Here is a 24,754-nt window from a genome sequence, read left to right as displayed (position 1 = left end):
CTGGAGCCGGCAGCCGGGCGGGAGGCGGCGGCGCGGGGGAGGAGGAGGAGGAGGAGAAGGAGGAGGAGCGGGATGAGATTCAGGCCGTGACTCAGCAGCCGCCGCCGCGGTGATGGTTGCGGTGGGGCTTCCCCTCGGCGCCCGCACGGCTGCCGGGAGCGGGGAGCGCGGCGGGCAGAGCAGGAGCGCCCACGGGCACCGGCGGGCGGGGCGGGGCCGGGCTCCGCATGGCAGCCGGGCGGGCACGGCACGGCACGGCGGGGCGGGGCGGCGGGAGGAGGAGGAGGAAGGTGCCGCCGGTGCCGTGAGGGAGGAAGGATCGCAGAGCGGCGCATCCCGCCAGCGCGGGGACTCGGCCGGGACGGCCGGTGACATCACCGCTGGAGCTGCGGCAGAGGGAGGCGGAAAATGGCTGCTGCGAGGTACGGGGGGACCCCCGGGGGAAAGAGGGGCTTCGGCCGAGGGGCGCGGGGCGGCAGCGAGTGCCCGTCCAGGTCTGTGGGCGCTGGCGGGGGAAGGGGCTCTGTAGAGGACCCTGGACCCGAGGTGCCGATCGCGGCGTGTTTCATAGCAGAGCTGCGGTGGGGGAAGGGACGGGGAAGCGTTAATGAGATCCACCCTGACAAGGTGACCAGGGCCCTCGTGCGATGCTGCCCCGTGTCGCCGATGCCGGGGTTTAGGCGACAGCTGTGTAAGGCAGGGCCCGAGCAGCGCTCCGGGACGCGGCCCCGCAGAGGGCTGTCAGGCTGTCAGGCTGTCACCGGCAGTGCCCGCGCTGCCCTCGCCCCCGGGCCGTGTGTGCTCTGCACACTTGCCCAGCCGTGTCCTGCACGAAAGCCGCGGGGAAGTTGCCTGGCGCAGGGGCTGGACAGAGCAGCACCTCCAGGGACCCTCTCGCTGCAGGAAACTGCAACGCGCTGCAGCCAATGTCATCGCCCGTGCCCTTCGCGTAGCGCCGGGCCGGAGCTGAGGCACAGCAGGCAGCGTCGAAATCCTGGCATGTGCAGGTTGCTAATGCAGATGATAACAAGAGTTCACCTATGTTGCTACCTCTGTAGCTGTTACTGTGATACTCCAGACTTTCAAAGACTGTTTCAGAGGCCTTTGGAAATGCAGTTCTAAACTCCCTCAACACTGCTAAACATGCACAAAAAAACCCACTTGCTGAAAATAAATACAGGTACCATTTTGCAATATTGCATTTGCCTGTGTTACTGGGAAAAAGGGTTCATTCAAGGCAAAATTCATGTGCTTTTCATGCATCTTTGATGTCAGTACATAAATCTGAGGAACATTTCCAAAACTTTAGAGAAATAATTAAAATCTCTGTGTAAATATTGGAATAACATTGAAATGTTACAGCTTTATATGATTGCCATGAAACTATATATGAAAAACATATGTGTAAATTTAAGTTAAATTACAAAATATTCAAGTTGCAAGGACAGAGAGGGAAATGTATCTGTGGGAGCTTAAATAAGAACAGGAAAAATAATCTATAGATTAGCGAAACTTATTTATCACTGAGATAATAACATTGTAACACTTTACCGTATCTTTAAGGCTAGGGAAGTCCATTATCATTGAAAGAGCATCATGATACCAGAGGGCAAGTAAAGAAAGAAAAAAAAAATAGCTTTTAGGTCTGTAATATTTTATTCCAGGAATTTTGTATCACTTGGTGCTGTACACTAACATAGTGAGCCAAAATAGTCTGTCATATTACTTTGTAAAATGGAAAGTTGCTACATTGCAGCCATGGATTCAAAGCTTTCCATCACTGCCTAGGAACTGCCAAGTGCTGTGAGGTTGTGTTGCATCACGTGGTGCGATATTGAAATCTTTCCTAGTACCGCAGCACACTGCAGTAAAATGGTTTTAATGCAGATTACCTGGAGATTATTCAGACCGTTCATGTTACTTCACTGGAACATGAAGCAAATCTGTGTGATCCTCCTGGCACAGCACTGCCCTGCTGCAGTGCCGTGCTGCAGGATATTGCAGGAGGAAACTTTTTGACACCTTTAGCTCTGCACTGGCTCAGTGTTTCAGAATGGGATGATAGAGCAAATGTAGCGTGGCAGTGGCTGCATGGTAAATTGCAGAGAACTGAGAGGGAACAGTTCTTTTCACACTATTCTCATGAAACAGTTCATAGAAATCATCTGACAGACAAATCTGAAGTTTAGCTCTTTAGTTTAAGGTTTACAGCTTTTCCCTTCTAAGACTTAGAGCTCACTGGTGTCTTGAGAATAATGTTTTTCCAAAGGGGTATAATAAATTTCATGACAACTGCTTAAGTTATTTTTTCAAATGCAAAAGAGGGTACAGTTTAGTACAAGAAATGCTGACATGCATGATTTTTCTGAGAGCTGCTGCTACAGGCTTCTGAGTCAACTGTCTCATATGTATACCAAACTGCTGCTATGGCTTTCTTTATATTCATTACTGCTCTCTGTGTGTTAAATACTGCAGAGTTTGGTAGCATGGTTAAAATATAACTTCCACGGTGAATGAAGTTGCTGAAGTTTTTTCACATTAAAAATAAGCAAATTATATGTGAGGATTTTTATCCCAGATAGTATTAAAGAGAAATTTAGGTATAACACTTTTAATCTAAGCTTCTTTACAGAATGTTTTTCCTAAACTTTTCCCAAATCTTAAGGAGGATGAACAGAGAAGAGAAAAGAAATGAAGAGGGAAGGTTAAAACAAAACCTCTCAGCTGAGATTTGACCTCAGAAGGAGAATCCTGGAGGTGAAGCTATTGCAGAGAAGAGGAAGTAAAAGAAGGTAAAAAAGTCTTGAGACTAACTGTGATAACAGTGTGTGGAATGGCAGGGGAAGTCAGAAGTCGTTGAGAACTGGAATTAAGTGTTTTATAATCTAAAAAGGCAGTTATTGATCCTGCAATAAGTAAGGAGTCCTGCTGCCATTTCAGAGTACGCATAATGTGGCTGCACTTTTGCAGAGATGTGAGCAGGTGGGACTTAGTGTCCTGCAGATGCTTGTTTTGATGGGGGATCACAGGCAAACAGAGCAGTGACAAGGTCACTGACATAGCTGATGGTTTTGGCAGGAGTCTGGGAAGCAGCCTTTTACTTGAGCAATGCTGAGGGAGGAGGTGGTAAGCACTTACCAGAGGGATGAAAAGGAAAGTTCTGCTTCAGAGACTCCATAGAAAAGAGGTGACCAACAAATGTTTGCAAGTGGAAAGGAACAGGACGATGCTTCTGTGGTTGCAGTTACTCTTGGATGCAGTTTACCTATTTCCCCAAGTTGTGTGAGGAAATGAAACTTATGTCATATTTCTGCAGCTTTAATGTAGGAGTTGAGCAGGGAATGTGCTGCACCAGCAACAGCCCTCCTGCAGGGAGACAAGGCAGTGTTGACTTCAAATATTCTTTCAGCCAGTCTTTCATGATAACCTGTTCTGACTTAGCAGTCCTGCCCAACCCTTACCCTGCGTGCAGACTTGCAGTACAGTCTCTGGGCCAGTGCATATTCCTTGATAATTTAGGTGAGAAACCATGTCTGCAGAGATCTGCTGACCTCCCTCAGTGTGAGCTGCAGGATTCAAGGGCATTCCACAACTCTGCGAAGGCACCTCTCTGCTCCTACAGACTTCAGTCTCAGACCTCATTTTGTAACTGTAAGATGTCCTGTATCAGTGAGCTGAAGGAAAAAGGTCACATGCTGGATCTGGTGATGTGGACATAAGAATAGGAGATGATACATGAGACGATTTCAGAAGAGTTGCTGAGTAAGTGAAAGGGTAAGATCACCTCCTTTCACTGGTTTGTAGTTATGCTTTAAGGACTCTGTTTGTAGTATTTAATTATAATTAAGTCAAATATTCAGCTTAAATGACTACTTACTTGGCTGCAAGGGTTCTCTAATCATCTAATACTTCTTAACACAATATTTGTGGTTTTTTTCTAATCAAACAGGAACCAAAGCAAATACAGCAAAAACTAAAGAAGCAAGCAAAGTAAATATAGAAAACGTAATAGTATCTGAGTGTTACCAACTTCATTTAATAAAATAATTGACTATCTCACTTTATATTCTACTCACAGATTACATGCTGCCCTTAGTGTGCTTCCTAGCAGCTTAAACATGCCACATGAGAAGATTTTGTGAGAGTTTCTGGTAGATGATTAAAGCTTATAAAATACTTTCTTCAGCTGAAAGAATAACATATTCCAGCTTGATACAGGCATCCCATTTAAAGAAAAAATCTCTTACATGAAATAGTATGTTATAAACTCAGCAAGGTTATTGCAAATCTTTGTTCTGCAAAACCTGTTAAATCGTTTGCCCCATACAGTCCTTTGCATGCTTACATTAGCATTAGTTAATTCTCACAATATCCTTGAAGCTAGGTAAATGTGTGTTATTGTTTCAGATCCTTTAAAAAGAGAAGGTGAACTAGAAAGGTTGTATGATTTACCCGAGACCAGACTGTGATTCCAGTGCTACAGACTAGACTCCTCCATGACTGGAATATTTTGTCATCTGCAGGTGTCTTAGGTGACCATGTAAAACCAAATTCTTGCCAGATTTATTTATGTAGAGGTAATTGCCCTTATTTTGTGAGTTCATCAACTCACACAACTTGCATATTTTAATTCCCTCTGTTTATTAGACTGAATGTAAATTGAATGGAGAATGACCCATGCAGTTGTACACTCATGGGTTACAGTGTTGCTAGAAAAATGCTGGCAGGAATTCTGTAGGCGTAAATTGACTTTGCAGACAGAGAGGCTGATCTTGAGCCTAGATGGAAATATACTGCTAAAAGAAAAGCTCCTATGGTGCTTTTTTTTTATTATTATTACAGCAGTGGTGTGCCCCTTTGTCCTTGGTTAAAATTTGCTCTGTATTCATTTTTGGCAGTGTATAATGTAGCAGTTGTCAATCTGAATGTGGCCTTCCATCCCAGAGGGAATTGCACTTCATTAGTATTTTTATATATATAATTAGAAGTTGTTTAAGGATTGTTTCAGACTGATATACAACACTGGTCCTTCCACTCACTTTATAAAGTTGGGTTTAACTATATACAGTAAAAAGACATTCGATTTTATAGGAAGGGAAAAAATACCTCCAATAAGTTTTGCAGGTTTTGTCCTTGCAGGGAAGATGCCTTGCTGTCAATTTTCCTAAGTGCATGCAGAATTACTCTTAGTTGAAGTAATATTCCCTGAAGAAAGGGGACAACATATATGTCTCTTTTTCTAGCTCATGACCTTTAATAGCAATGCAGATTTTTTTTTTCCCTGCTACCTACCAAACTGCTGGAAAACCGGAGCAATTGTGGAAGAGTTTTGGAATAAAAGACAGAGCACTTTGAGTATTAACTAGGCATGACTTCTTGTCTATCATCACTCACCCATGACAGCCAATAAAGACATATAAGTAGAGATGGTTCAATAAAGACATATAAGTAGAGATGGTTAAGATGCTGCTAGGTTATTAAATACTGACCAAAAATCAAGCCTGGAATTTCCAAGCTGCTATTTCACTTCTATGCTTTTAAAGGGAGAATGCCAAAAATAGTAATACTTTGGGGCAGCATAAAATATATAGCTTCTGCCACCTTATAAAAAGAGTAAGATACATCCTCTTATAATCTCTCATATCAGGTTATCAGTGAGTTTGTTTGAACAAGTCCAATTTGAAAGTGCATTAGTTGCATATAGAAAGTATGCCTAATATTTTTTCAGCCTTTTAGGAAAAGGTTATTTGACTTCCTGGGCTCATGTACAGAGCAAGCACACAGTTTTGCACGTCAGCACAGATTTGCTTGTGGTGAAACTTGCCCTCCCATAAACATCTTTATACAAGATAAGTGAATGCATCACTGGTCTTTATAATTTGGGAGCTGTTATGATGTGTTGTGTTGGATTACCTAAGCCACGTTATAATGAGTACAGCCAAGTGTTTGACTTTACAAAGCCATGCTGACTTGTTTCTCCTTCCAGGCTACTTACTGCTTCTAAGTGTTTAGATATATTAATCTGCGTGGAAAGAACTTTCATGTGATTATTCAAACTCCTGTAGCTCAGGTATCTCATCCAATTCAATAAATAAAGTGATTTTTTTGTTGGTCTGTATATTAATACATTTTGTTGTTCATGGCATTTGTGAACAAACAAATTGAAGTGAGTATTAGTTTTCCATCTGTCAGCTGTGAAATAGCTATTTAATAAAGATACTAATCTGTGATGTAGAATTAAGATAACTTCCTGTGTCGTGTTATTTGTCATCTTGTTACCTTTCTATGAATCTTTCACTAAGTGTGGGATTAAAATACAGATAAATAAAGTGTGTGGTTTATAGGCATGTGGGGTATCTAGACACCTATTTAAGCTCAATTTAATCGTCAGGGCCCAGAGAACAATTTGTTTCCCTGAATTTATATGTTTGGTGCCATCTGAGGTTCCTGGAGTTAGTAATCACCCTCATAAGCCTGGAGGAGGGTATAAGCCCTCTGTGAAGTCTGTGCCCAGTGAAGAGGCAGTTGGAGGCCAGGCGTAATAATTTATGGTATCTAAGATTGCACCATGCATTTATTTTCAGGCAACTAAACTGAACCCTACAGCATTTGAAAAATGCTGAATTGCTCTCCAGGGAGCTTTAATTGTGTTCAATAGAGACTTGACCTTTACGACTATTGGAGTTGCTGAAGGCTGAGACATCTCCAAAAGGGTGACTGCTGTGATAAAATACCTTGGGGAAATTTGCACTTCTGGAGTGGCAGGTGAAGGCCAAGCAGAATGACACTGATGCTAGATGCGTGTTTAGGAAGCCAAGTTTATCCCTAGATCTCCAGTGATTATAGTGATAACTTAGATACCTGGTGCACCAGTGACACCTAAATGTAAGCATCTCCGTCTAGAACTGAATCCTGTACTGAAAGCCCAATAATGATGCTAGGGTGCTATCTTGAAATTTATTAAAATGAGTGCCATGTTTCACAGTTAGTTGAATAAATTATTCATTAGAACAGAAGTTTAGTACTTCCAAATATACTAAATATACTTGTTTGAAATTCATTACTCATCCTTTCCTATCACTCAATATCATAAAAAAAAGTAATGGTTTGATGCAAAAATTAGAGCTTTACCAATAAACTTCTTCAAGTTTTCAATTTAAGCCACAGTCCTACAAAAGATTTTGGCATATTTAGATACTAATGTTATTTTATAGAACTTCTAGGTCGCTAAAACTCACAGCATGGAGGGCACTACTGTGAAAAATAATAATGTCCTCACGAATTCTTTGGATCACTCAATACATTTCGGAATGTGATATAAGGTTTGTGCCAAATTCTCTGTATAATCTTGTGAGTTGTGAATGCTGCTGAGGCTTTGAAGTCAAGGAGACAATCTGTGTAAATAAGGTCAGAGATGTTGCTTTACCATGAATAGCATCACTTTTTAGAAAAGTAAATAATCAGAGATATATTTCATAGCTAGTCACACCTGAATAGTGATCTATAGACAGGAAGTGACCTGTTGGATATCAGGAATAAATCATATAGTTCTATCCTTCCATTGGAAGACAAGTGGGATCATTTCTGTGCATTTTTAGTCTTGATAGATGCTCCCCCAGATTCCCAGCTGAATTTGGAACACAGTGGTACTGATGATTCTGGAAAATCTGTATTTCTCAGCTGAGAGCAGCAGATTTGTGCTTTTGAATCATATTGTCCCATAAAATGACTAAGATATTGGACTGTAAATCTCTTGAGCAGTAACAACACTTTTGCATTCTTCTGAAAGTGCCTAATTCCACTGAATTAATTAGTAAATCTTTTACTGATTTCAGGGGAATAAGATTAGAACCCACTACAGGGCATATAACATATTTAAATATGATCATATTTTCCACCATACACTTGCTACTGGGAATTTTGAGACCTCAGTGAAGCCCGAGTTTTACATCAACATTGTATTTAACGTCCTGACAAGTTCAGTGTAAAATGCCACAGTACAAGTAACACAAATCAAATCTGTGATTACCACTTATTGTACTGAATTGGAAACAAATAGTTTTGTATGAGGTAGATTAAATTCAAGACCAGTAAATGGGTTTTGGGGTTTTTTTGTTGTTGTTGTTGTGTTTTTTTGGGTGGTTTGTTTTTTTTTTTTTTTTTGCCAAGGAACAATGAGATTATTGAAGACTGAACTTCAAGAGTATATAATAGAAAATCTTGGAACATAATAAAGTACTAACTTTACTATGTGTTGCATTAAGGCTGTAGAAATTTGGCAGAAAATAAATTCCCTTGCATTACAGCTGTTCCTCAGAAATCGGAGGAACTGGGTGTGTCAGGGCTTAATTTCTGATTAGAACCGATTCAGCACTATCCGCCTGGTAAAGTTCAATAAAAATTCCTGTGATCATAGACTTACACATAATGCAGTTTACCAGTTTGATACTATAGGTCTGGCTGAGTTCAGTAAGGACTTTCATAATCCAGATTCCAGAGTGGTATGGTTTATTGAAGCATCTGGAAAGCAGGTTCGAGAATTCCAGTGATAAACATACTAACTACAGAGTGTTAATGTATGTTGCTACAGAAGATATAGTAACAGAGATCCATTAGTGATATAGATATATAGATATAAACAAAAAAATATTCCGAGGTCTGCTGCAACGCTAGCTGAAGGCACAAAGCTCACCTAGAGGCATTCCTTCAGGGAAGGAGAAGAAACAATCCGTGTTTCCCCCTCTCTCTTTTTTTCTTTTTTTGCCCCCAGACCCCTCTTCTTTTATGTTGGAGGTGGAGTTTTGATGGTTATCACACACGTGAGACCTGTTCTCATTTCTCTTCATTTGCATACTCAGGGATGTCAAAGTCAATAGGCAAATAGGGCTTAATGAAGGTCTTGGTTGCTTTCAGTCAGAATTTATAGTTGACACAAAAGGTACAATAAACACTTTGGTTCTCCTCCATCCACTAAGGTGGCAGTAAAGGCTGTTTGATCTTCGCCAGAGAGTCTTTGAGTACATCCTTTAAGGACCATGTTTGTAACAAGGCTGGTTATGCTCAGTGGAGAGGAGGCTCAAGGCTGGTACAAAGGTGTGGGTGCTCTCCTGTGCTTCACTGAGACAACACTGGGTGTGAGGCCTCCACTTCACCCCAGTCATCATTCAGTTCTTATGTCTTGCCAGAGCCAGGTGCAAAATAAGCAGGGGTACATCTTGTGCTTTCCTCAAACCAGCCTCATGAGTTTTTACTGGCTTAAGGCAACTCTGCAGCAAGTCTGACAATGATCTACAATTACATACCCGTGTTGCATGGCTGTGGTACAGTTCCTTGACTTGCTGAAATCAGTGGCAAAGCCCTGTTTTAAGCCATCAGAATCAGACCCATCGAGTGGGTATACAATCTCTTGTTGTGAACATGTAATATTTTTCTCTGTGTTTACTGAAAGGAAAGAGAAATAATGATCTCAGCATGCCATCTGTCAGCTCTCTGGCTGAATGGAACAGTCTATGTCAGTCAAAGGCCGAGATATGTCTTTAAATGACCTTTGTGGATTTTGGTGGTTTTTTTGTTGTTGTTCTGGCTTTCTGGCTTAGTAAAAATATCTTGTGTACAAATTGATAGCATTTGTGAAGGATGCGAGGTATTAACATATTTGTAAAAATTAAGAGTCCAATTGGAACTTTAAAATTAAATGGCTCCTTCCTTTTTTTTTTTCCTCTTCTACAAATGACCTAGAACAGTGAAAAATCATAAATTTGCATTTCAGTACTTCTCAGATAAGTAACTAGTGTTTTCAAATAGAGAATATAGCAGAATTAAGTAACTTGCAAAACATTAGTGACTTTCTAAGGTCATATAATTGTCTCTGTATTTAGTAGCTGCATATGGGTAATGCTCATGAATGATTTTGTGTCCTCCAAATAAAGCACTGACAACAAAGCATTCAGTGTCAGAAATCTTACTTGATGACTTGCAGAACTGTGTTACAGAGATTTAAAACAGAACCAGATACACTTTAACAGACTTCATATGCCATCCTTTTGGCTCCCTATAGCAGAATGTCTACTGGAATCTATACTACTATCCAAAACCTATTCAAAAATTGAAAAAGCTAGTATAGTATGTGTTGGACCAGGCCAGCTTTGTAAGGAGACATACCTAACCCCATAGTCACTGAAAAGTCAGTGGAGAGAAATAAGCTGTCCCAGACAGTAAGTCATATGCTGTCTTTTAGACATGACTTAGGGTGAGATGAATCACCTCTCTTTCTGCAGTGATTGAGCCAAATGTGGTTAGACAACCTCTCACTTTTAAGGCAGTAGAAATCTGGTAAGGTTAATGCCAGTCCCCAAGATTATTTTTTGTTTGTTTGTTTTTGGTGACGTTAATATAGTATATTTTGTCTTTGATCTGTTTTGGCAAATAAAGCCTTTTAGAGAGACGCATTTCCAGCAGTCCTGACTCAGCCAAGGTTCATATGGCCTCCAGTGGGAGAACAGGGTTAGAAAACACTGCAGGACTTCTCTTTTGGAAAGTGAAGTGTTTTACTTTTCCTTTCCCTGATTAGTGACATTTTGTTTTACCTTTCCATTCCCTTTAATCACTGGCTAGAGATGATGCCAATGGACAGTTAGGTGTTATCCCCAGAGCCCATGGATTGTCACAATAAATTCTGTGAAAAGACATAGTTTCATTAATGTCTATTGCAGGAGCTGAAGCCATTGCTCCATAACAGAAAAATACTAACAATCAACTACTGCACTCTGTTCCCTTTATTTGGCAATGTAATAATTTCAATATTTTACCCATAACACAAGTAGTTGGGCTTGTTCCTAGAAGAGCTGCAGCAGAGGAAAGGGAACATAGCCAGTCACTGTTGCTGCCCCACAACTGCTTTCCTGCCTTGGTCCCTCAATAAACAGCAGGAACAACAGGATTGAGCACAAGTTTCAGAAGGTGGACGGGAAGCTTTCAGACTCCTGTCGAGAGCTCAAGGAGTGGATTGATGCCATCCCTCCTCCATGGCTATTTGTGAAATCCATTCCTTATTTCTCTCAGCATACTGTGTAACTTACATTTTAGCATGGCAGCTGTTAAGGCCCTTAGTGAAATCAGTTTAGTTGTTTACTACTACACCCTCCCACCACAGGCAAGAATCTTGGCAGCTCAGAAGAGCTTTATAGATGATGTAGGCAATTTGCTGAGCTTCTAGTCCTGCCATGACCACGGTAAAAATTGTTTTTAGCTTAGAGTGGCAGGATGGATTTTCATGGATCCAAGTGCTTGCCTGGTGAAAAGACTATGCAGGAAACTTTTTTGTCCATGTGCTTCACAGTGTCTACCAGGCTGCTGTCGTAGGCTTTGAGCATCCAGAAGTCCACATGTCCATTGACACCATTAGGCTGTTTAACAGTGTACACAAGTCTGATACTTTCCAATGTTGCAACAGTGTGTACATGAATAGCCCCAGTGCCTTGGGGAATCAATACTTACCCTCCATGCTGTAAACAGCCTGTGTATTCAGTGTATCTGGGCTGGCTTGCTAACCCTGTACAAATTTAGAACAGAAGAATGTCCCATGGCTCAGAGAATATTTGTCTCAATACAGAATGAGAGACAACAGACAGACTGTTAGAGGACTGTAGGGAAACATTAAAAAAATATAAAAGCCAGTCAATCAGTTGTTAGTCTTAGCATGCTGGCAGCTCCAGCTTTGCTGCAATTCTGTTGCTTTTATGTGGGTTTTTAGGGGGATGATGAAGTAACTCGCAACTGCCAAGGCCAAGGGCGGAAATCTCAAAGTACTTTATTTGAGAATTGAAGAACTAGGGAGTGGAGATTGCTGTGCTGGGTTAATCAGAGGCAGAAAGTGACACCTCCAAGCCAGATGAGAAATGTTAAGCTGTCTGGGCTATATACTCAAAAGCATTTTGAAAAAGAAGGAAGAATACTGATGCCCAATGTGATTGCATACACCAGCTGGTTTAAATCCGGTATTTTGTTGTTATAACATGCAGTTATATTTTGGACCTCACCTGTCCCTAGCGCTGAAACTTTTTGTTCCATTGGGTTTCATTTTATCTATATGTTTATTCATTTGAATGATCCCAGTTTGTAGTATGAGGATCCATAGGGCATGGATCAGTAGCAGAATGAGGCCTTCAGTGTTTCATGCTAGGCAGAGATAGTCAGGCTACTTTGTCTCCAGGATTTACATGGGATGAATGCTTCCTCTCTAACACTTGAAAGAAAATTAATAGCAATTCCTTTCTTCAGTGGAGCAATACTTAACAATCCCTCTGCTATCACACTCAACACATTCTGCATAAAATCATGATTTAATACTCTTTTTAATGGTGATTTCTTGCGCTTGCTTCCCTGTATCAGTAAACATGTTGACAAGACTGCAGCTGTCTTTTGCAAATTCAGTCCATCTGTGTATGGAAAGCCAGCTCTGTTGAGGCACAGCACAGACATGGGGAATAGTGACGAGCTGGGCTTCTGCAAATGAATTGACATTGCTTCTTAGGGCACCGCAGCCAGACATCCTCACTTTGACATAACAGCCCCACGTAATTCTTCCTTTCTAGCTCTGAGTTACCTTTTTGACAGCCTCTGTATGAGGCACTAAATTTGCTTTTGACTGATTGAGGCCAAGTAGATCACAAATCACGCTGTCACATCTGGGAATTCATGACTTTTCCGCTCTGTAAAAGTACTTCACCTCTATAAATTGACCATATGTTTGCTGGGAAGATCAAGGTTTGGGAAAATCAGATTTTCTATCTTTATTCATTTTATCTGATTTAATAATTTTAAAATAGAAAATATCTTCTCTGAGTATAATGGCAACACTTAAATGAACTGGTTACATTTCCAGTAGAATGTCATAATGTATGTTACATTTCATATTTCCATGAAAGGCATATCAACTTAATTAGGAAAATAAAGCACAAATTATTACTTTTCCTGGTATAGAACTTCAATGCTTTAAAAAGCCCGGAAATATTCCTTTGCTTTAAAAGTATTGTTTTATGAAGCAAATGATTTAGCTGTATCTTTGGGTTTGGGTTCTCCTTGTTGCTATTATTATTCATGAAGCAGTATAGCTCTCTTCCAGTCCTCAGCCTGTCATTTCTTTTGTATGTCAAGTTTTCCACTGCCAGGATGTGTCAGACCTCACCCAGTCGGTTGTTCTGAGTAGTTCTGGGTTGGTTTTCTGTCCATGATTAATACAGCCCTGCAAGTCAGACATCCCTCTTAATAGTATGTATAGCTAGTACTTTCCTTCATTCTAGGGAGAGTTTTTATCACATCTATATCTTTTAGTCAGAGGCTAGATGGAAAACTTCTGTTGGGGCAAATGTAGTAGTAATAGAGATCCCAGCCAGAGACTGATTAAGCATAGTAGTAATATGGAAGCCGGGGCTCTGTGAGTGAAAGCTGTTTTCTGTGCATGATTTTGGAGGCAAATGTCTGATGTACAGGTATTGAGCAGATGTACAGGTATTGACCGTCTCCCATCTTTCAAGGGAGATATAACTCTTTGCTTGGCTAGTTTTCACTTTCTTAGCCCGGATATTTTCATACAAGGTAATTACCAATATCCAGGAAAAGGAGGGTTGGTTGGGGGTTTTGTAACATTTCTGTGGTGTGACACAGTAACTGCTGATTTTCCTATGCTGTCCTGCAGGCAGTGTCTGTGTGACAAGAAAACCACGTAACAATGAAAAAATTCACACTGTTTGATTTTGTAAATGATAATTCACTGCAAATTGGAGAGACTTCATGGATACAGGACCTTCCCAGTGATGACCATGAATTAGAAAGACTTCTGAAGCCAAACGAGCATGTGCTAGTAAACTGGCCTGTGGGAGAAAGGAAGACAGAAAAGCACCTGGTGAAAGTTGTGTACATGAGCGGTGAGCGCAGTTCCAGAGCATTTATCTGATACAAAATCTATTTGTAAGGTATTGCTACCTGATTGTCTCTGCTTTGGCCTTTTTTATCCCATCACTTCAGATGATCCCCAGGAGCTGGTGGAAATGATGCAAAAGATATTACGAGCAGATGAAATTACAAAAATACAAGTCCTTGGAAAAGGCAAGAGGAAGAGGATAGAAATGATATTCTCAGAAAGTGAGGACAGTGACCTGGATAAAGAACAGGTGAGTATCTGTCTTTTTGTGTGTGATATTGGTAGGCCCATGAAGGAATGCAATAGACTGTAACTATTGATTCTTCACAATATAACACACAAAACATGTACAGTAAAGGTAAGAGGAATTCAGGTAATCTTCACATGGTACCTCAGCACAATAACCTGTCAGAGTAATTAGTTAGGCAAATAGATTCTGTCCTTTGCTATTTAAAAAGAGTGTTATTCAAGAACTGGATGCTCTGCAGCTCCGTTACATTTTCTCCCGTGAGACAGAAATCTGACCAGGGTGTAAAAAAGGGAAGGGACCAGGTCTTCTGAGCTATGCATTTTGCCAAGATCCACAGTGACAAAATGCAGAGAAGAAAAACATAAAACTTAACAAAAAGTTACATACATAATACTAAGAATGTCAAGTGCACAGTGAATAAAAGTTTATGTTATACTACGAGTTATAGTATACAGTTATACTGTATTGAAAGGCTCTATAGGAATGCAAAGGCGCTGTTATGCACTTGTTTACAGGGGAAGATGAGGAAACATATAAAAAGAAAGAAATCATTGCAGGCATCTGCTCCTGCCAACATCCTGAGTCAACTTGAAACGTCTTTAATTAACAAACAGGTAAACATCCATCTTCAGCAATTTTAATATTTTAAGCAAAAGCAAACTGAAATGTATTTGTTGAGAGGGGCATAAGAGTTTTGTTTTCGGGAAGCTTAGTGAAGTCTTAAAGACACTTCCTTGGAAAACTGGTGAATGGAGAACAGAGACAAAGGTGCGTAACAGTTACATATTACACTGACCTTTCATTTTTAATTGTAACAGGAATAGTAATAGCTGTGTTCAGAAACAACTTTTATTAAAATGCACTGAGTGTGTTTATACAATCTATTTATACAAGAGAATGCTTTGATTTAGCCAGATATTTTAATGTTAGTTTCAATGATTTAATTTTCTCTTGTTGTTGCTCTAGATAGCATGGTTATTTTGGTTTTTTTTTTTCAGAGAGAACCATATTCAGAAAGCAGCTTTCTGTATAGTGAAAGCAGCAGTGATGATGAAGAGCCTTTATTTCAACTTTCCAAGGTAGAACTGTGTGCCAAAATTAAAAGTCTCAAGAGGAAGCTGACAGACACCATGAGAGAAAACTGCCGCCTAAGGCAGTCCCTGGTGATGCTTCAAGGTAAAATCAGGAGTATTTTGATGAAAGGAAAGCCTGTAGTTTGATTTATAAGAGGCCATTTGGCTGGAAATTATGGATGCTCAAACACCTGACACGATCAAGGCCTACCATTAGCATCAAAGTCTTTGATACATGGCAACATTTAATTTCAGCAGCACTTACCGTCTTACATGGAGGCCATGCAATCATAGACTAAGAAATGGAAAAATCTATCTAAATCCTGTCAGTTGTTCTCAAGAGAACCTTTCCAAAAGCTGTGTATAACCCTCGGCTAAGCTCAATCACTCCACTGACCAGTCCAGCTAACCTTATTTATTAGCAGTCTTACTTGACCTACTGGAATTTTATTTATTCTGGAATGATTTAATTTCTAATTACTTTTGTAATTCCTCATTATTGATAATCTGAGTTAGTTCCAGGTGCACCAAATTTAATCCTTTCCCAGAGGCGAATCATTTTGTTCTTCTATAAATTACTCTGTAATAATATCCATAATAATCCATATAAATGATCACTTAGTGATCATTTCTAAAGCCCCTCTCACTTGTTCCTGTCGCTGACTCTGACGCAGCCAAGACTTAATCCAAAATTTCAAAACATTAGTGAATGAATAATGTTTAAAGAGGATTTGCTCCTTCCCTTGCCAGCTACACCATACTATCCCTAGACAGTCTAGTATCTCATCTTTTTATTGCCATATGATTTTGCAACTGCTTATCAGTTTCATTGCTCATCTGACTCCATTTTTATGTTATTCATCTTTACCTTTTAAATATTATTTGTAAGCATTTTCTTAGTATCTGACACTTTTCTCACACATTTAAGTCCATTTTTCTTGCATCTTAAGCACTTGTAGTAGTCTTTTACAGTATTTTCTGTACCTTAGTGATTCTATATCTTGCTGATTCATCACCCCTTGCATCCTTTTTGTTCTGAATTGATTTTTCTTAATGGACTTAATAAGTTTATATTTGAAAATAAATATTACTTGGAAAAAAGGTTATTTAAAACATATTCATTACAGATTTAAAAATGGAGAAGTCTCTGCAGTCTGTGTGACTTCTTTGAAGAAAAAAAGTCATATATTACTTAGACCAAAATCTTGTAGAGATTTTGAGATAGTAAAAATAAAAAAGAGTGCTTAGTGCCATGATGGGCATAAACTAATAGTTCCCCTTAGCCTTGCACAGAACTGATCTATTCCAGAAACTAAGGCCAGATCTTCACAGGTGGGAACAGCAGAATAGTGGGAAAGCATTTGGGAGAAGAGGAAAAAAGTATGTTGAAAAGTCTTTGCTGACTACTTTCACATTATGACACGAATCTAATTGCAAAAATACACATGCTTATGCAATTCGAGTCTGAAAGGTTCAATTACTCTTCTACCCTGACTTTCCATCTGATTTCAGTCTTGCCACAGGCAGTCACTCATTTTGAGGAACTGGTAGGGATGGCTGAAGCGCTGCTCAAAGGGGGAGTGACATCATCTACGTCCAGTCTGCACTCACATGCTGTTTGGAAGGCATCTCACAATCCATTAGCAGATCCCTGTGCAGCTATGCATAGTAACTCCAGCTCACCAGTAACTTTGAATGTGGAAGATGAGGAGCAACAGAGCGAAAAACAGGTCAGTTAACAGGCAATTTCAGGCACAAAAATGAAAACTTCATACAGTACAAACTTTACTATTATAGTATAACAAATATAAAAAATAGGCATCTGCAGAAATTATTTTATCATCATTCTGCTGATTATGTGACTAATGAGCTCCTTCTGAGCAGAAGGCTCTTTCCATGCAAAGCACTAGGTTTCATCCTGTACACTCTGAAACTTCCTTTAATTTCAGTGACCTTGCACATCTGTGTCTAAGGGCAGAATGTGGAATGCATGAAGAAAATGCCAGGGATACCTTCCAGTCTAATGGTTTGGATGCCAAAGGAGAATGGTAGTGTTTTAGAGAGAGAATGTAAGAAAGATACCAACAGTCTGTTTAAACTGTTAATTTGTAAATGGAGGCAGGTATGTTTCTGTAGTTAAGTAGAAAAATGCAAGTATACAGAGAAACTGAATTAGAACATGACTGAGAAATATGAGGCACAGCATCTGTACATGAAAAAAATTCAAGATGCAGCCAAAAGAATAATTTCAGCTTCTGTATGCACAATTTACATAAACATTCTTATGCACTGGGTCATGCTAATCCATTCAAATCATTCTCGTGTGTTGTCAGGGGGAGCTAAAACCCAAAGAAATCTATTCAAAATTATCAAGGTATGATGCTTTGACTGCTCATTGCAATACACTAAATTTCACCTAACATCTTCAAAGAAATAAAAAGACCTAATTTTCTAAGCAACTTGCCTTACTTAAAAGAGGTGGCTCAAAACTGCTGATTGGGAGACTTCAAGTTCTTGGGCTGTACCACTGCTGCGTGCAGAAGGCACTCTCAAAGCTCAGTACCAGATGTCACAGTTCTTAGGGCATGTCTGCTCGGAGGCAGGAATATTAGCTTGGGCACAGTGCCATGCTACTGAGGCTGTACAGAAACCACGCCAGAACTGGACCACGGCCAGCCTGCATGGAGTGCAAGCAGAAGGATTTTGATATGTCTGAACATGTCGTGTCTCCACTATGTGAGTAATAAGGATTGCTTGGTGAAGGGTTTGCTAGGGTAGATGGGGTCCTTAGTCTACCCCACAATGCTTCTGGAAAAAAATTAAGGTGTGTCTGTAGTTCCAAATGCTGAGTGGTATACAAGTTTACTGTTAATCTCAAGCATATGGTTTGCAGGGATTACATTTGAAATTGTGGTTTAAAAATAGAAAATTAAAAAGATAATTTCAGCAATAATACTATATAATATTTCTAGTAAACTGTAATAGTTATGCTTATGACCAATTTTGTTTTCCAGTTCAAGATTGAAAAGTGGCAGATCGCACTTTGTAACAAGAGCAAACCTCAAAAATTTATAAATGACTTGATGCAAGCACTTTATACACATGAATACATGGCTACACACAGCCTGACAGGTGCAAAGTCCTCCTCTTCAAAGGATAAAGCGGCAAAACCAGCTATGAATCAGAATGAAGTTCAGGAAATCATAGGTGATGGCTTGTTTAACATTACTCAATGTGGCACTGCCTTGACAGGGGGCTTTCTCTGAGGGAGGGGCTGTAATGCTTAACAGCTGGTCTACTCAGGTGATGGGCTGTTTCGTATTTCCTTCTCCAGCTACATAATTTTTTAAACCATCTGTTACAAATACTGTCAGTGAAATGCTAAGTAGTAGTGTTTCTACTGTGTGAGTTTTGGGGTTTTATTTATGTACCTACTCAGGCACAGTGATATTGTAAATCTTTTAGCCTTTGAAAGGTTAATCTATGACAATCAAATTTGGAGCATGGTGATAACAGATAAGGGAAGGCATAAAGAGGACACACTTGAATCAAATTTAAAATTATGTCTGCTGTGTTCTGAAGTTAGTGAATGTTATGAATTCTGACATTTTAAATAGCGCTAGAGGCAAAAGGAGACAATAAGTATAGAAGACAGGAATAGTGATCAGAGAAGCAAAGAAAATTTGTTCTATGCTGAGGTTTAAGGCAGAAAATATTCGATGCATAGGACAAAGAATAATTTCAGATGGAAGGAGTAGCTTTAAAAAAAACAGTATTTTGTGAGGACATGAAGCCTGATTTTTATTGCATTCACACCTATAGTTTAATACTTGAACAACTATATGTTTGTTATCCTTTCCCCATTGCCAGTCCCTAGGATTTCCCCGCTTCTCTCGGTTCCCTTTCCAGCTTAGCTCGAGTTCCTGTACCCTGGTCCAGTTTTCTTGAAGTTGGACAGTAGTTTCAAAAGTTATCAGTCTTTTCCTTAAGGAAAGAGGTTCCTTAAGAACCTAGCTGGAGAAAAAGGCCTAAAGTCAAGAGAGATAAAAGGAAACAGTGTGTAAGATAGTGAAAATATATTTAGAGGCAGTAAGATGAGACAATTTCAGATTGTTGTATGAGAAAAATGAAAAGGATTTTGTTGGTTGAGAAGAATGGTTGGACTCAATGAACTTAATAGTCTTTTTTGACCCAATTGAGTTTATCATTCTAAATGCTACTAGTGACTTGTCCAAAGGTGGATTCTGGGGAAGGATCTGGAGAAAACTGAAAAAGGAAGCAGAGAAGATAATCAGGACATGGAATATAGCATGCTGCAGAGAATTCAGTGACAAAGCCTGTAAGAGAAAATCGAAGAAGTCTGTTAAGGTAGAAAAGAACACTCTGGAATTAGAACTGAAAAGTGTCAACATTATATAAGAGAAAAAGAAAAATTGGAAGGAAGGGTGGGAGTTCTAGGACTGTAGAAAATGAGTTAGCAGATAAGATTACTTAAAGAAATGGAAACTGTAGGACTTGAAAATAAAATGAAATTATAAAGGGTGGGGAAATCCAGGGGAGTAAAGATGGAGAAGACAGGAGCAGGAATCATATTCCTCATGTTGAGTCCTGATAGTATTGCATTCAAAAAATTTAGCCAGGCAAAACAGAAGGGAAATTTTTGAAAAAAGAGACATTATCTGCAAATGAAAATTAATGAAAAAAAAAAAAGTAAGATTAAGAGGCATGAGGACTGACGAGGGTAGGAAAAGGACTCTCTGATCAAGAACAGAACAAAGGGTGGGAGGATTAGCAAACACAAATCACTCTCTACAGGAAGCCCTTGTGGCCCTGGAGTTGCTTTTGAATCTGCCAAAAGCAGGCACAGCAATATGGAAGGCACAGAGAAAAGCAAGAGCTGGCATCTGCAAAATCTATGAAGGAGTTTGTAAAGACAGGGAAGTAACTAGATCTGAAGCTGAAGTCGCTGGAAATTTAAAAGGTGAAAGAAATGGATTTTAGATCACACATCTCTTGTTTCCCTGATTTGGAGGCCTCATTTATATGATCTCTTTATTTTGCAGGAATCACAAAACAGTTGTTCCCAAACACAGATGATGCTTTAATTCGGCGAATGATGGGACAAAAACTGAACAATTGCACCAAGAAGCCAATTTTAAGCAAAGATCTTAACTCAGGTGCTTTTCAGAAACAAAGCTTTTGGTAAGTCTTGGGGAAAAAAAAAAAAAAGCTTGTAAGGTGTAATTCCATATATTACTCCATGGTTACAAAATCTAAAAGCACTCTTAAAATCACAATAAAAATGCATACACATATATGCATTACCAAGTAGATAAATATTTCCATAAACATACAGAAAGTATGTAACACAGAAGCTTAACATTACAGCACAAAAAAAGTTATTGATTCTTGACAAAGCAGCACAAGACTATTAATTTACAGGAAAAGAATACAGAAGTTAACGAATAGAATTGCTTTGCTGAATATATCTGGTTTTAGATTTGGCATTACTTACTTTTCTTATTATTCTTTGGCTCTCCAGAGACCAGTCAGTTCCATTTTCATGTCACCTGCTCTGCCCCAATTAACCCACAAGTGAAGATAAGGAAAATCACACCTATTTTGTACATATTGATAAAACTACCATAGGATAGCTAAATTAGCAATCATTTACTGGCAGAAGAGTCTAAATTATTGGGACAGAGGAATTATTAAATAACATTCTACTTATTATGGGCATTTTTACTTTGTGAATGAAACTAATCTAAAATTGCTGGTGAAGTCACCTCTTGGCATAGTACTGTTTCCACATATACCAAATGCACCTATCACAGACTGGTTGAGGTTGTGAGGGACCTCTGTAGGTTGGCTGTTCCAACCCCTGCTGTTCAAAGCAGGGTCACCTAGACCCTCTCGCTCAGAGCCATGTTTGGTTGAGTATCTGCAAAGATGGAGACTCCACCACCTCTCAGGGCACCCTGTGCCAGTGCTTGGTCACCCTCACAGTGTTTCCTGATGTTCAGACAGGGCTTCCTGTGTTCTCTTTCTGCCCATTGCCTCTAGTTCTGCCACTGGGCACCACTGAGAAGGGGCTCCATCTCTCACTCTCCCAGTCAGACATTAACGCACATAGGTAAGATCCACTGGAGGCTAAACAGTCCCAGCTCTCTCATCCTCATCTCAGGAACAGGACAAAAGGTGAACAAGGAACAGGAGAAGAGATTAAAATAGGAAGACAAGAAAGAGAGGTTTGTACTTAGACTTTCTATGCTGAAGTAACATTTTTCTTTTCCTGGTTCAGTTATCTCCTGCAAATTTGCAACTGTAGGACACTTCATAACAGAACAAAAACAACAAAAAACCCACCAACAAAAAACAAAATCACCCCGAGGTGTTTGACTATGTTTTGACACCATTGTTTGAAAAGTAGCAGTGCTTTACTGCTAAATTCCTCTCTAAGCCACCTAGCACTACTCCATGGACCACTAGTGGTCTGTGAATGGCTCCTTGAGAAATATTTAGAGAATATTTGTTGGAAGAATCTATATACACAGGTTTCCCCTCTGGAAACAATAAACAAATGCACCAGCCTGGCTAAAATAAAGTTTATCATGTTAATGCTTGTTTTCTAGACATGAGAAGACTTCATAAAACAAAGGTCCTCTGTATTTGTAACATGCAGTGTGCAATGATTCACTATAGTATTTTCCCTTGTCCTTGACACAGGCAAGAAAAATAACAGCACAGAAACACAGACTTTTTCTTCTTTGAAAGTATTAAATCTTAAATATTTTAAATTTTAAATCTTTATCTCCATCAGATGGATCCATAAATTTTGCTAATTCCTGAGTCTCCTTATGTACACAATATTCCTGAAGCCTTGACAGGAAGATCTTGACTATACTATAACAATCCTGGACTGTTTTTTAATACTGCCTATAGATCTTCCAATTTAAACTTGATATTTTAAAAATGTCTTTATGTCTGTTATTGATCAGTATTTATTTAAAATCCAGCCCAACATCCATGGAAACTAATTAACATGTTGCCTGCATAATCTCTCTTGAACAGATGCTTATTAGAATGGATTTATAATGAACTCATTTTACAGCTGTTTAGAATTTCCTCACTGTAAAAGCATTTAAGCACCATGTAAGTAATCAAGATAACAGCGGAGATTCCTTTAACTCAGATGACACACATATTCTCTATAAGAAAAGTAAGAGAATTTAAAAGTGCTCATAATCTCACTGTTACTCCTGCAGTTCACCTTCCAGCAATGAAGTTCAGAGAGGGGTCAAGAAAATTCTGTTGCTCAGTATCTTTAAACTAGTTATGCACACAAGTTACTAACTTTTAAAACTGGTGATACTACAGCTTTTATCTCCTCTCTTGCTGCTAATTTTTCCTTGCCCACCTCCTTTCCCTTTCCCCAGAATACAACTACAATTCAAGAGAAGAAATTTGGAGTCAAATCCAATGAGACAGACAAGTCACCATCTCTGATCCATAAGGCTGAGATGAAACAAGGAAAAGGGGAATGTGACAGTGAACTTATTTAACTAGCTAATAAATAAACTCTGCAGCTCAGAAACTAAGAACAGTACTAATTGCACATTTAGTGTTAATATCTCAAACTTAGTTATAAATTGTCTCAACAGTGGTTCAACAGCTGCTCCTCAGGGCATCATCTCTTCGGCTGTTCCTCCCAGTACACAAGACCAGCAGGATGATGATTCACCAGCTGCTAATGCACAACTTCAGCAAAGTGACAGCTGCCTGACTCCTCCACCTCCCTCCCTAGAGGGTCAGCAGGAGTGTCTCAAGCCCGCTGCTTCTAAGGTGGAGTCTCAACTCTCAGGCAGTTCACCAGCGCCCTCTCCCAACCAGAGTTGAGGACAGGATCTCAGGAACTCAGACAAGGAATAACTGAAAGTGTTTCATACCAGTTCACATTCTCAACAGAGATTAAGAAGTAGTATAAAAAAAAATAATATCTAAATGGTAGTAGATATAGGGTACTGTCCAACAGTATACAGAGATAGAACCCTGAGAACTTTTTTCTCAAATAAACGAAAATCCCACAGTCTAGAAAAGAAATGAAGGCATATTAATATCTTTGGATTTAAGATATTATAAGATATATGCATGTTATGCAGTAATTCAAAAAATATAAACTTGTTCTGAAGAATACAAGTAGAGTTCCCCTTAGTTAGAAAAAAAGCATTATTTAAAGCAATACCAAAAGAATATATATGAGGAATCTTAATCCCCTTCCTTTCACCTTGACAGCTGAGGGAAAGCTGCTTAACTGATCAGAGAAAGCTATTGTATATTAATGCAAAAAAGAGATACTGATATGAAAAGAGAATAGAAAGATTTCCTAGTGAAATGAACACTATGGCCAGCCCAGGATTAGAAAGCACAGGGCCATGTGAGCAGAGAAGATGAAATAAAATACATATTTAAGGAAGCTATTAAATTGGAAAGAAGAAAACATTCTTAGAGCAATGAAACTGCAACTCTCAAGATGTCCACAGCAAAGAAGCAGCTGATTTTTAACCTCTGAAAGTTAAAAAGGCAACAGAAGAAGTCATATTCCCTTGTAGCTCAGGGAGAAGACTTCTGTGTGGGCTGGGGTAAAAATTAAGTGATTTGCTATCCTTTTTCATCTCTCATGTCTGACAACTCCCTATAGATAGGATCAGGAAGAAAGCAGGTATGAAATATGTTAGTTCTAGTCATGTTATTAACTACCATCTATAAAATGTAACAGAAGGATGCTATGTACATTTTGTATATGTAACTCTATGTACAGCATATATAAGAATGTATATAGGTAATCATATTTTTGAAGTGGATTTCTATCAAATAAAATTAAACATTACTATGTCTTAGATCTGTTTTACTGTCCTTACTGTCTTCTGGGCCTTTTCTTACATCGGCCTCTGTTGCACACTCTAACAAAGTTGGGATTTTTCTCTCGCTCGTTTTTTTTTATTATTTTTATTTTTCTCTTTTTTTTCTTTAATAACTCTTCTGAAGCCAACTTCTGCAAAGCCTGTCGGTTTCAGTTGGGGAAGGATTTGGCCCACCGTACAAGAGTTCTCTAACCTAGAAGTTATCACAGCTGATATTGCACAGCTGCAGCTGTTTGGGAAGTGTTGAAGCACTTGTTGGGCAAGTACAGGGAGCCCAACAGGAGCAGCTGTTCTCCCTGTCGCTGGTGCAGCACTGCAGACCACGCTGTACTTTGTGCTTGTCTATTCTGCTGACTTGGTAAGTAGTCCAAGGAAAAAACCAGTGGGGCTGGCAGCTCACCACAAGGAGTAAACAAGGATTTTCATGGTAGAGTGGATGCCCTACTGCTAGGCATGGGCCAGGGAGAGACGTGAGTGTTCTGGACAAAAGAAACAGCATTAAGAAGGAGATGTTTTAATGTTTTACCAAAGGGTAAAAAGGGAGCAACTGCAAAGAGTCAGTTCCTTCTTCTGTCCTAAAGTATAGAAC

The 24,754-nt window shown here is 39.5% G+C and overlaps 1 protein-coding gene across 3 annotated transcripts; it reads left to right on the top strand.

Annotated features, from left to right (window-relative positions):
• Positions 1 to 279: 279 nt before the first annotated feature.
• On the top strand, positions 280 to 24,137 carry BEND6 (BEN domain containing 6). Of its 3 annotated transcripts, none has more exons than XM_027888669.1 (10): positions 280 to 422; positions 2,666 to 2,792; positions 13,697 to 13,925; positions 14,026 to 14,171; positions 14,687 to 14,785; positions 15,170 to 15,347; positions 16,757 to 16,974; positions 18,259 to 18,451; positions 20,308 to 20,446; positions 22,906 to 24,137. In XM_027888669.1, exons 3-10 carry the CDS (start codon positions 13,730 to 13,732, stop codon positions 23,138 to 23,140), a joined length of 1,404 nt encoding a protein of 467 aa, XP_027744470.1. In that variant the 5' UTR covers positions 280 to 422; positions 2,666 to 2,792; positions 13,697 to 13,729; the 3' UTR covers positions 23,141 to 24,137. The 3 variants fall into 3 exon arrangements, with proteins under 3 accessions (XP_027744470.1, XP_027744472.1, XP_027744471.1); XM_027888671.1 differs by lacking the exon at positions 22,906 to 24,137 and adding an exon at positions 22,681 to 22,843; XM_027888670.1 differs by lacking the exon at positions 14,687 to 14,785.
• The last annotated feature ends 617 nt before the right edge of the window (positions 24,138 to 24,754 follow it).

Source organism: Empidonax traillii, unplaced genomic scaffold (genome assembly GCF_003031625.1).
Source record: "Empidonax traillii isolate 1590-97213 ecotype Southwest subspecies unplaced genomic scaffold, ASM303162v1 scaffold243:size714344, whole genome shotgun sequence".
Lineage (NCBI taxonomy): Eukaryota > Metazoa > Chordata > Aves > Passeriformes > Tyrannidae > Empidonax > Empidonax traillii.
The sequence above is the reverse complement of the archived record's forward strand: the minus strand, read 5'-3'. Positions and strand labels throughout refer to the sequence as shown.

Coding starts and splice junctions, on each gene's coding strand:
- BEND6 (XM_027888669.1), top strand. CDS start 13,730: ATGAAAAAATTCACACTGTTTGATTTTGTAAATGATAATTCACTGCAA. Junction 16,975..18,258: donor AGCAACAGAGCGAAAAACAG/GTCAGTTAACAG, acceptor TTTGTTTTCCAG/TTCAAGATTGAAAAGTGGCA. Junction 18,452..20,307: donor TGAAGTTCAGGAAATCATAG/GTGATGGCTTGT, acceptor TTTATTTTGCAG/GAATCACAAAACAGTTGTTC.